This window comes from Sturnira hondurensis, unplaced genomic scaffold (assembly GCF_014824575.4).
Source record: "Sturnira hondurensis isolate 20B ecotype Veracruz unplaced genomic scaffold, ASM1482457v3 Scaffold0001074, whole genome shotgun sequence".
In the NCBI taxonomy this organism is placed as follows: domain Eukaryota; kingdom Metazoa; phylum Chordata; class Mammalia; order Chiroptera; family Phyllostomidae; genus Sturnira; species Sturnira hondurensis.
This window is the reverse complement of record NW_028073705.1, coordinates 1,190,517-1,203,061: the sequence shown is the minus strand read 5'-3', so window position 1 is coordinate 1,203,061 and position 12,545 is coordinate 1,190,517. Positions and strand designations below refer to the sequence as shown.

At 40.1% G+C, this 12,545-nt stretch overlaps 1 protein-coding gene across 1 annotated transcript in view; it reads right to left on the bottom strand.

The window, feature by feature from the left end:
- The window catches only part of ENOX1 (ecto-NOX disulfide-thiol exchanger 1), a 285,256-nt gene that overhangs the window by 97,063 nt on the left and 175,648 nt on the right, over positions 1-12,545 (bottom strand). Inside the window, exon 10 of the mRNA XM_037060071.1 lies at positions 11,685-11,869. Coding sequence (XP_036915966.1) covers positions 11,685-11,869 — 185 coding nt within the window. The remainder of the gene's footprint in view (positions 1-11,684; positions 11,870-12,545) is intronic.

Genomic DNA, 12,545 nt, shown 5'->3' with positions numbered 1-12,545 from the left:
TTTGTAATGTAAATCCCTGGACCCAGCATTGAAGAATTGGTTTCTATTTCTGATTCCAAATGGATCACCATTCCCTTCCTTAGTAGTCTCACACTGAAGTGGGATATATACTTTTTCCCAATGCACCAGAGAATACAATCTGCAGATGTTAGAAAATGCACACACTACCAGTGGGAACTCTACAGATGACATTTAGCCGCCCAGTGAATGGTGCCCACTGAATTAAAATGAGGACTGTCATCACCATCATGTATGCTGCTGCTACACAGCACCATCCCAAGGCACATGGCTGAAGAATGGTAGAAAATAAAATGACAGACTCTAGGGTAGCTTAGTGAAAAAAAAAAGAAGATCCTGGTGGACCCCAAATCTGCAGCTACTATGAACCTTGGTGCCCAGTCCTTAATTTTTTTAAGCCACAGCATATGAAAATATACATGTTTTATGATTTTCCTGATTCTACCAAAAACTTCTAATGTCAAAAATTTCTAATATGAATATGGGAAATGTCTTGTGAGTTATTTTCTATTTAAAAAGAAACTTCATCTGGGTCATTGAAGTAGAATAAAATAATCATGGAGTATTTCTCTGTAGTCATAGCTTATAAATATTCTCAATTTTTTTGTAGTGTGTGAGTACACTTTCTATACACACATATTTTTGAACTTCCTAAAACTAAGTGTTTTCCCACTTATACATGAAAGTCTAAAAGCAAGCCCCTTTCTCTGTATTTTGTATACAGAGAAATATTTTTTTTGTCCTATCCAGTAATACTGAATTACTTTATGCTCTGATGTAGAAATGTTTTCATATAGTAAAGCTATTATGATAATGTGGTTACATCCTTCTTCCTAAATGAGTAAACAAGCAGATCTCTGTGTGTGTGCTATTGTCTTCCAACTGAACAATTTTGAGTTTCCTGAGGGAAGAATCCTACTGAGAAAAAAAATCCTCATAATATATTACCATTTAAATTCCAAACTAATCAATCTTTAGTTTTTCATTCTACATGTCATTCATTTATCTAAATATTTTGTCAAAGCTCTTAAAATATATCATTATAAAATGTTAAAATTTTTTCTTTTAGAGAATTTTTTTCTCTCTTGTTCTTCTACATTTGTGTCATTTTCCTTTAAACAAATTCTAGAGGAAGAACTGCTCTTCCCTTGCCCTTCCTTTATCTCTGTCTGTCCTTCTCATCCTCCAACCCTTCAGCTCTCCTCTTTGCACATCCATCTGAGCTTCTGTTTGCTTGCCTCTGTACAGTCAGTTGTTTTTATTCCCTGCTCCCTTTTCTTCCAGGTCAAAATACTAAAATAGAATGGAAAATAGTCAATCATATCACTATCATATTACATATTGCAGCCTCTTCATGATTCCTTTTCTGAACTAATCATTTTCCTCTCCTCCTCCTTTAAAGCTTCCATCTAATTTTTGTATCTGTCCCTTCATCCTGAAGCAGCTATCTTTATTCCAAAATTTGCTGCCTTAAGTCCCCATGTTCTTTTTCTCAGACATTTGGAGAATGTGCATGCTGTTCTTACTTTCCCTGTATGCTTCTGGACAGCCAGAGTAACTTTATTTTTTTATTTTATTGATTCTGTTATTATAATTGTCCCAATTTTTCCACCTTTGCTCCCCCTCCAACCAGCAACCCCACTACTCCCTCAGGCAATCCTCATTGTTCATGGACACCATTGTTCGTGTTCATGGACCATGCATATGAATTCTTTAGCTACTTCATTTCCTATACTGTACTTTATATCCCCATGGCTATTCTGTAAATACCTATTTGTACTTCTTAATCTCCTCATTTCTTTACTGATGCTCTCCCTCCTTCCTCCCATCTGGCAACCATCAAAATGGTCTCTGTATCCGTCATTCTGTCTCTGTTCTTGTTTGCTTAGTTTGTTTTTTAGATTCAATAGCCAACAGATATGCATTTATTGCCATTTTATTCATAGTTTTGATTTTCTTTTTCTTTAAATAAGTCCTTTTAACATTTCATATAATAATAGGTTGGTGATGATGAGTTCTTTTTGTTTTTTTCTTCTCCGGGAAGTGCTTTACTGGCTTTTTGATTCTAAATGATATATTTTCTGAGTCTTAGCTGTAGGTTCCTGCTTTTCAAGACTCTGAATATTTCTTGCCAATCCCTTCTACCCTGCAAAGTTTCTTTTAAGAAATCAGCTGATAGTCTTATGGGAACTCCCCTGTAGGTAACTAACTGCTTTTCTCTTTCTGCTTTTAAGATTCTCTCTTTATCTGTAAACTTTGGCATTTTTTTCTACAGGGGAGAGAAATAAAAGGAAGCAAACATCAATGTATGGTTTCCTCTCATGCGCCCCCTACTGAGAACCTGGCCCAAAGCCCAGGCATGTGCCCTGTCTGGGAGTCGAACAGGTATACCCTTTGGCTCACAGGCTGGCACTCACTCCTCTGAGCCACACCAGCCAAGACAACCTTTGTATTTTAATTATGATGTGTCTTGAAGTGGGCCTCTTTGTATCTATCTTGTTTGGGACTCTGTGTTTCCTGGACTTGCATGTCTATTTCCTTTACCAAATTAGAGAAGTTCTGTTCATTATTTTTTCAAATAGATTTCCAATTTTGTGCTCCTTCTCTTCTCATTCTGGTGCTCCTATGGGCAAATGTTGGAATGCTTGAAAATGTCCCTTATAATATTGGAAATTGTCCTTTATAGGAGGATACTTATAGTATCCCCATTTTGGGGGATTCTTTTTTCTTTCTGTTGTTCTGATTGGTTGTTTTTTGTTTCCTTATATTCCATATCATTGATCTGATTCTCAGCTACATCTACTCTACTGTTTCCTCCCTATAAATTATTGTTTATTTCAATTAGTGCAGAATTCATTTCTGACTGGATCTTTTTTATACTGCCAAGGTCCTCACTAAGTTCCTTGAACATCCTTGTAATCAGTGTTTTGAGTTCTGCATCTGATAGATTGCTTATCTCCATTTCATTTAGCTCTTTTTCTGGAGTTTTAATCTGTTCTTTCTTTGGGGCTATGTTTCTTTGACTCCTCGTTTTGACAGCCTCCCTGTGTTTGTTTCTATGCATCAGGTAGAGCATAGAAACTCCCTGTTTTGGTACTATAGACTAATATAGTAGATGGACTGTAGTTTCTAATGGCACAGCCTGTCCTATCATTGAAGCTGGGTACTTGAGGTGTGTCCTACATGTGGACTGAGTGAACCCTTCTCTTATAGTTGAGCCTTGGTTGCTGTTGGCAGATCAATGGGAGGGATTTACCCAGGCCAGTCAGCTGCAAGGATTGGATATGAATACTGGTCACCAACCCCCATCCTCTGTGGAGGATCGGCTGTGTAGGGGCAGGTTGGTGGTGCTCTGATTGGTCTGTAGCTGTCCACTGGGTGCACAGGCTTTTGGGTTTCCCAGGTGGTACAGGCCAAGGTCAGCCCCTTCCTGTGTTTTTCCTGGGAGTACCCTTCCTGAGTTAGAAAGCAATCTGAGATGACTGCTACTTGCGTTGGGCTTGGAGATTCCAAGGCAAAGCCAAGCTGTGAATCTAGGCTGGCTGCTGCTAGTGCCATGCTTGGGATCACTTAGCAAGAGGTACAGGTCCTAGGGGCTCACTGAGGTAGGCTGTTGCTTGCTTGACAGGATTTAGGAAGTTGTGAAGCATGAGCCAAGACAAGCCATTCATATAGGAAAGCCCCTGTTAAAAGCTGTAAGTTGGGTGAGATGAAGCCTCAGAGGATCTCCAGAGTAGGCAAACAGTGTCAGCCAGGTTGATGTGGTCTCAGTTCAAATATGGTACCAGTTGCTGATTCTATAGCTCTGTGGGGGGGACAGTTAAGAAATAGAACAATGGCTTTTGTCTGCTTTTCTGTCTGGGAGAAAGCTGTTCCCCAGCTTTCATTTTAGTTCTTCCCCTGTACCACTAGTGCCTTGCAAGTTGCTACCCTCATCCTGGACCTCAGAGGGAGTGAGTCTGAATAAGTCTGTGTGTGGGTTCTTTAAGAGGAACTTCAGCAGTTTCTTTTGCTGACTTAATCCCTGTAGCCAGAAGTTATGGAGACTTATCTTCCTGGCACTGGAACCCTGTGCTGCAGGGCCTGGTGTGGGGCTGGGATCCTCGCTCCAAAGATATCCTTCCCAACTTTTTATCCACCACAAATGGACGTGGGACCAGTCTGTTCCACACATCTGCCCCTCCTACCAGTCTGGATGGATTGATTCTTTTAATTCTGTAGTTGTCAGACTTGCATGCAACTCAATTTCTGACAGTTCTGAGTGATGGTTTTTCTATAATTTAGTTGCAATTTTGATGTGGTTGTATGAGGAAGTGAACCATGTTTACCTATACCATCATCTTGACCAGAAGTCCAGGCAGATTAACTTGTAATACTCTTCCCCTAACCCTCTCACTGGCTCACATGCCACTCAGAGTTCATTCAAAAGCTGCATTAAAGTTAAAAGCTCCTGAAATGGGTTTTTGCTCAAGTATCAGACACAATCCATGGGTGTTTTGTTTTTGTTTTTCCTTTCTCCAGAGAGTCAGTTAAAATGCCTATCAAAACTAAACTTTAAAAAACAGAGAATGGGAAGGGAGTTCTAGGGAGTTCCTAGTGCAGGACAGATTCTGACATTTGTGGGATCTCAAACTCTCCTGAAAATGAAGCCTGCCAGTCAGCTGTCATGCATGGGAAGAAGATTCTTTGTAGGAAGATGGAGTACTAGACTTCCTACTTTGTAGGAAGATGGAGTACAGTGACTGAAACCACACCACCTCCTTGGAAAGTAAACTGAGCTTTTCACTCCCAAATACAAACAGACTACCAAACATCCCCTTACATGAGAAGAAACTTGTAGCATGAGAGACAGACTGAGATACAAAAACCAAACAGCCAATCTTGGAATACACAGAAATGACTCAGGAACAAAGAGAATTAAAAAAAAATTCTGATTAGTATTCTCAAAAAGACTTGAGGAGATAATGCAACCAAAAAATAGGGATAAGATTTCATGAAGAGATAATAATCAAAGAACAAAAATGACATTTGCAAATAAAATAATGTGATTATCAACAGAAACTTCAATGGAAAGGATAAAAGATAAAGTTTAAACAGATAATATGAGAAAAAGAATAATGAGCAGAGAATCAGCCTATTATTTCATTGCTTTTAGAAAGAGAGGAATAGGAAGGAAGAAACATCAATGTGAGAGAGAAACTTCGACTGGTTGCTTCACCTGGGGATCATACCCACAACCTAGGTATGTGCCCTAATTAGGAATCGAACCTGCAACCTTTCAGCACTGGGACAATGCTTCAATCAATGGAGCCACCCCAGCCAGGGCTGTAGCATCACCTTTTGATGTTTGCTGGGAGCAGTGGGCCTGCTGGGATTTTAAGGATTTTCACAATTTTTAAGGGACGACCTTTTTTAACAGATATAAAAAGAATTCTCTAAAATTTACTTGGATGTGTCCTGATTGGTGCGGCTCAGTGGGTTGGGCATCATCCCACAAACCAAAGGTTCTCAGGTTCAATTCCCAGTTAGGGCACATGCCTGGGTTGTGGGCTAGGTCCCTGGTTGGGGGTGTGCAAGAGGCAGCTTGCACATCAATGTTCCTCTCCCTCACTTTTTTCCTCCTCTCCCCCTCTCTCTGAAAATAAATACAATTAAAAAAATAAGAATAAATAAACTTTTCTTGGATGTGTTCATTTTACCTGTCTGTCCAAAAATTTTTTAATGATCAAAAACACCACTGTACCCACCACAGCCACCTTTACCACCAGCACCTTCACCGCTATAGCCTTCATTGCCACCACAGTTACCATTATCAGAGTCCCCTTTACCACACAGCCACATTCATCACCTTCAGGACCACTCCTGCTGCCATAATTATCCTGATTTTGACATTTACACATCAGATTTCATCACATATGAATTTCAAACAGTTGGGGAGTACAAACTATGTACTATGTCTAATTATTTACTAACCAATTGAGTAGTGTAATAAAGATTTTAGAAGAGATGCTTAATGTAAGTGGTCAGATGTACTTACTAATGTTCAATTTCAATGCACTTTCTTTTCTTTCTCTCTCTTTTTTTAAACCTTACTTGAGGACATTATTTTCATTGTTTTTAAAAAGTGAGGGAGAAGGAGAGAGGGAGAAAGAGAAATATTGATATGAGGGAGAAACATCTATTAGTTGCCTCCTGCATGTGCCCTGACTTGGGATTAAATCCATAACCTAGGTATGTGCCCTGAGCAGGAATTTTACCTGAGATCTTTCAGGTATGGGACTATGCTCCCACCAACTGAACCACATGGGCCAGGACACAACACACTTTCATTTATTTATTAATATCTCAAAGACCAATTACTGAGCAACATTTGGCAAAACTAGATGGGGCTACTCTCTATTTTAATTTCTAAAATGTTATTGATCATAATAATTTTTTTCCCCAAATTGTCTGATTTTCCTTTGCTGGAAGTTGTCAAGATAGCTGACTTGCCTGGTCTTTACAAATGTCAAGCCACTTCCCTATGTTGGTCAATGATTTACTGGCCTGAGAAAACTGGTCCTCAGACAATACTTGTTAACACTATTTAAAAGCTTTAATTTAAAGTATTCATGAGAAAGTCATCTGACATACCAATCTTTATTAGTCACATGTAATTTTATGATCAGCAGCTCATAATGGTATCCTGTTTTATTGAATATTTATCAATACTGTCAATATAATTTATATATGGCTTCAAAAAGAATTCTGATTCTTCTCTGGCCAGGGGGCTCAGTTGGTTGGAGGATGGCTCCATCCACCAAAAGTCTGTGGGTTCAATCCTTGGTCAGGGCACATACCTAGGTTGAGGGTTCAATTCCTGGGGGGTGGGGCAGGTATGTGCAGAAGGCAACCAATAAATGTTTCTCTCTCACATCAATGTTGTTCTTCCTCTCTCTCTAAAAAGCAATAAATATATATTTTTAAAAAGGACTCTGATTTTAAGTTGGTTATTTTAAAATATGACATATTGACCTCAAGAATGAAAATACAAATACTGTCTAAATTTAAGTGTGGTTAAAACCATAATGAATTACCACTGTACACTTATTGTAGTGGCTAAAAAAGACAAAATAAAACAAAACAAATTGTCCATATCAAGTGCTGACTGACAGGGACACAGAACAACTGAAATTCTCATGTAGTCCCATGGGAATGCACAATGGTCCAGACATTTTGGAAAACAGTTCACCAGTTTCTTGAAAAGTTAAACACACTTTCCAGACAATCCAGCAATCTTCCCCCTAGGTGTTTACCCAAGTGAAATAAAAAATTATGTCCAAACAAAAATCATGTGAGTATTTATAGTAAATTTATTCATATTTGCCACAAACAAGAAATCACCCAAATGTCCATGAACTGATGATTAGCTGAACAAATTATGGCTCTTCCTTGCAATGGAATACTACTCAGTGTAAAAAGGAATGATCTTATACAGCAACATGGATGAATCTCAATTTTATTATGCTAAGTGAGAGAAGCCAGACTCAAACTGTCGCATACTGTATGACTCCACTTATCTGACATTTTGCAAAAGCCAAAACTACAGAGGTAGAAAACAAATCAGTAGTTGCTGGGAGTGAGGTTAACTAAAAAGTGGCCTAAGGAATTTTTTTGTGATGATGGAATTGTTTTATACATTGACTGAGGTAGCGGTGGTTATATAAATATATGAGCATATGAATTTGTCAAAATTCATAGAACTGTACCCCTAAAGAGTATTTATATGGAAGAGTATTTATATGGAAACATAACACTACACAATTCAAGGTGGCAATCTGAAGATAAATAAGAGTTTAAAATATGTGTTATTTTCCATTGTACACCTAAAGATAGGCATGAAAGCCAACAACCTCACTATCCCTGTGGCAAAGACAGGTTAACTTCATTGTTAGTTTAAGTCAGGAAAGGCTACTGCGTTACCATGGCTGCAAGCTATTATTGAAACCTCTAATATTAAATTATGAATCACATGTAATGTAGGGGCAGACTGAGAAACAACCAAAGTCACCCAAGGGTTTTTCATTTTTAGGAATCTTACCCATCATGTTTTCTTCATGAACATACAAGAAATCTTGTGATGTCAGTAAACATATAGTTAAGGGATTAAAGGAAGAAAAGTTAGAAACTTTTGGCTAAACTTAAAGCAACTCTAAAAATTGTATGCTGGTTCTAAGGCTGTTGAGACTCTTTATTTTCTTTTGTTTATTACAGAAATAATTTCCCATAGATGGATTGCTAAAACAATGGCATGTGGGGGGCAAAGCCCTCCTCTACCTCTTAACTTTCCCATGAGATCACGATTTTCTAATTTAAAAAAGTGGATAGTGGAGAGATTGAGAGTAGATTTCAATGAGAATTATTTGCTTAGGGGCTCAAATTAGCAAGTTGTGGACATTTATTCAAAGTCATGTTAAGGGAGAAATACAATTCTTAAAAAGCACACAGATTTTAAAACTATATTAAAGATGGGTTGCCACAGAGATTGCCTTGCATCCACCTACCAACCAGTAAAAATTAAAAGCACATCCACTACCCTTAGTTAGTGCTTCCCATGTGCCTAGGAGGGTCTGCATGTGCAACCTACAGAGTGTCAGCTCTTCCCACCCCACGTCTGGCTGTTTACTGCCCGAGAATCCCAAATAGCCCAAAGCTCTTCACAGACACCCTGCTAGTTCTTGCTTCTGTGCCTTTGTCCATTCATTTGTCTATTCAGCAAATATACTCTGACTACCTACTATGTGTCTATTACGGATTGAACTGTGTCTCCCTGCCCCTAAATTTATATGGTGAAGTTCTAAACCCCTGTACCTCAGAATGTGACCTTGTTTGGAATGAGAGTCATTGAAGATGTCATTAGTTAAGCTGAGGTCATACTGGATATGTGAGCCCCTTAAGCCTACACAAATTGTGTAAAAAATAAAAATTTGGACACACATAAGAGAACACTATGTGAAGAAGGCAGAAAGCAGGTAATATGTCTCCAAACCAAGGAAGGACGGGATCACCAGCCGACCACCACTGAGCTAGGTCAGAACCTCAGAAATACATTCTCCCTCCCAGCCCTCAGGGAATCAAGCCTGCCTACATCTGCCTACATCTTGGCCTTGTAGCTTTCAGAACTATGACACAGTCAATTTCTGTTATTTTTTTAAAGATTTTATTTTTATTTATTTATCTTTAGAGGGAAAGGAGAGAGGGAGAGAAACATCAATGTATGGTTGCCTTTCATGTGTCCCCTGCTGGGAGTTGGCCTGCAGGGAACTGGCCTGCAACCCAGGCATGTGCCCTGACTGGGAATTGAACTGTGATCCTCTGGTTCGCAGGCCTGTGCTCAATCCACTGAGCTACACCAGCCAGGGCTAATTTCTGTTGTTTAAACCAAACGAAACCAGACAAAAAAACCAAAAAGAACAAAAAAACAAAATCCCCCCCCGCCCCCAAAACAAACAAAAAACTATACAAAAAATAAGCTTCCTACTGATAAGGATATTGTGCAGTAAATGAGTACTTCCTTGAAGGGGCTGTGCGTGGGTGGCAGCTTATCTCACTGCTCCCCTGTGGACCTGGCCCTCGGCTGCTCGAGCTGTGCTGTGTGGAGCCCCAACAGGCCTTTCCTTGACTGATGAGCTTGCCCTTACCTCCTCTGACTTTTCTCACACTTAAATCTTCACCACCTTAAAGATTTTTATTAACTTTTAAAGCAGCTAGGATAGTTTTCTCTCCAAAAAAGAGGCTGATTGTGGGAAGTTTGACTAGTGGCCTGTGGGCTAGGTCTGGCATCATGATCTTTTGGGAAGTTGACAGACTTTTCTTCTGGCAAGGGTGTCAGCACACATCCAGTGTTGGGGAGCCTGAACAGCCCCAGGAGCCTCACACAGCAGCTGTTGCACCAACTTCCAAGCATACGGACCTGTGCAACGACCATAATGACATTTTCCTGGTGGGCTCTTACCCCTGAATCTCACTGATCTGTCNCGAGCTGTGCTGTGTGGAGCCCCAACAGGCCTTTCCTTGACTGATGAGCTTGCCCTTACCTCCTCTGACTTTTCTCACACTTAAATCTTCACCACCTTAAAGATTTTTATTAACTTTTAAAGCAGCTAGGATAGTTTTCTCTCCAAAAAAGAGGCTGATTGTGGGAAGTTTGACTAGTGGCCTGTGGGCTAGGTCTGGCATCATGATCTTTTGGGAAGTTGACAGACTTTTCTTCTGGGAAGGGTGTCAGCACACATCCAGTGTTGGGGAGCCTGAACAGCCCCAGGAGCCTCACACAGCAGCTGTTGCACCAACTTCCAAGCATACGGACCTGTGCAATGACCATAATGACATTTTCCTGGTGGGCTCTTACCCCTCAATCTCACTGATCTGTCCAACACTCTGTGAACATCAACCAGTCAGGACTCAAAGACAAGACTCAAAAATTGCTTTACAATGGTGTGAGGTATTTAAGACAATTTCTGTGACTTGGTCATTAACTTCTTTATATAGTAATCCATACTTCTTTTCCATATTCCTTTTTCTCAATTATTTCCCCCTGCTTGGGGAATGTTTCTGCAGCAGCCACCTTTGGTCATTAAGACAGTTTCATAGGCAAGTCATACTCCTGATCTTAGATAGCAGCCAATATGAATGAATTTTAAAAATATTACTAGTTATATGTTTAATTTCCCATTATCTCCTTAAAGTTCCCTTATTTAAATAAAAACAATATATTTTTTGCCAGAAAAGAATAGTTAGATTTACATATTTAGATGCATAAAAAATACCCATGTATGATGATAATTTATGCTACATTATTCAATGATAACTCAAAGGTCCAAACACACTAAGTATATCAGGTACCAATGGATGTTTTCAGATATAAATCCAGCTATGAATTTTTGATGTGGATGCCCCCACAGCCTGAAGGGCTCAGGGTTGCCGTCCCTTCAACTCATTTCATACAGTCTGTGTTTTCCTTCTTCAGAAGCCCACAGCCTCTGCCTCTTTCTAGTAATTTCTGGAAATATACATCTTTTACTTGCGTGTGCAGGACTGATGTCTGTCATTCTTTAACTAAAGCACAGATACTGGCCTATTTCTAAAGCTGCCTGTTACCCACATTCTAGTGCTTCATCCAACCCATCTGCAAACGTTTCTTAAGTATGTACTGTGTTCATGGATCCTGACCAGATCCTAAAATAATCCAGAAGAAGTGAAAACAATTAGCTTATATTTTCTTTGGTCTTGGGAGGAAAAAAACTCTCCATGCTTTTGTAAAATCTGTCAGCATGCTTTTAATTTAAAAGTTCTAAGATTACAAAGCACTTGTGTCACAATCAGGATGTCCTGACCATTGGCTGTAAGGCTAAATTTCACACACAACCCTTTCCACTGTCTGGATCTTCTTCCTGTATTTCCTACCTCAAGGGTGCATTTCTCCAACATATTTCTTCAGCTTGGGTTTTCTCTAGGTTCTACCCTCCCACAGTCATCAGCACTTTCCTGTCCTAGCAACTTAACTTTTCAGCCATCATTTCTTCTCCTTTCTTCTCTTTCACTTGTCCTGCAAAAGGCTGTCATTTCCCTTCCACTGAATACAGCCATCCCTTTCAAACGAAACGCCACCAAACCCTGGCCCATACCTGCTGCATGCCTTGCATGGTCTGCTGCAGGAACTGGAGCTGCTGGTCCTTGGTGAGGTTCTCTTCTGTTCGGAAAAGCTGTTCCTTTTCTTGTTTCAGCAGCTCCACCTCATTCCTGTAAGCGTCCAGCTGCCAACGGAGACTGTCATTCTCCTCTTTCAGAGCATAGGCCTGAGCAGCCAGGGCTGTGGGACAAACACAGTTGAGTTCAAGGGAGTCACTCCCCGCTGAGACTGAGTGGCCTTCTTGGGGAAAGGGAGTCTCACTCAAATTTTAAATATTTCTTACCACCTCAGAAGTAAAACTGAAACGCCTTACACCAGGGTTCTGTGCAGTGGGTAAGCATAGTTTCTTTTGCAATTTTCTTGTATTTTATTGGTCTTGTCTCACATGTGAATGTATTTTGTGTGTGTGTCTTGACCTCTCCCCCGGCATAGGCACAGTCTTGGAAATCAGTATGTGTCGCTCAGTAACGACAGCATCCAGCATTCTGGGCAGACATCCCATCTGCCACACTGCTGTCCTCTCCTGCTCCACAGTGCTGCTTAGCTCCTTGGAGAGCCACCTTCTTGCACACAATCAGCTCCACAGGTTGGGTGGCAGCAGCCCAGGGGAGGGCAGAATTTATTTGCACCCCTCCCCCGCTCTACTGCTGGGACAAATTGCACAAATTATTTTTCTCGAACTCCTATCAGAATGGTAACCTAGTTCCATCTGTTCCACCAACAGATTAAAACACCCTTTCTTCATAAGGATGAGTGGTTACTCTAATTCTCCTTCCTGAAACCTTAAGTTCTCTATATGTAGATTCAGACCTCAGTCCCATGTGCATCTTACTGAGAGACCAAGACAGTTAACTCA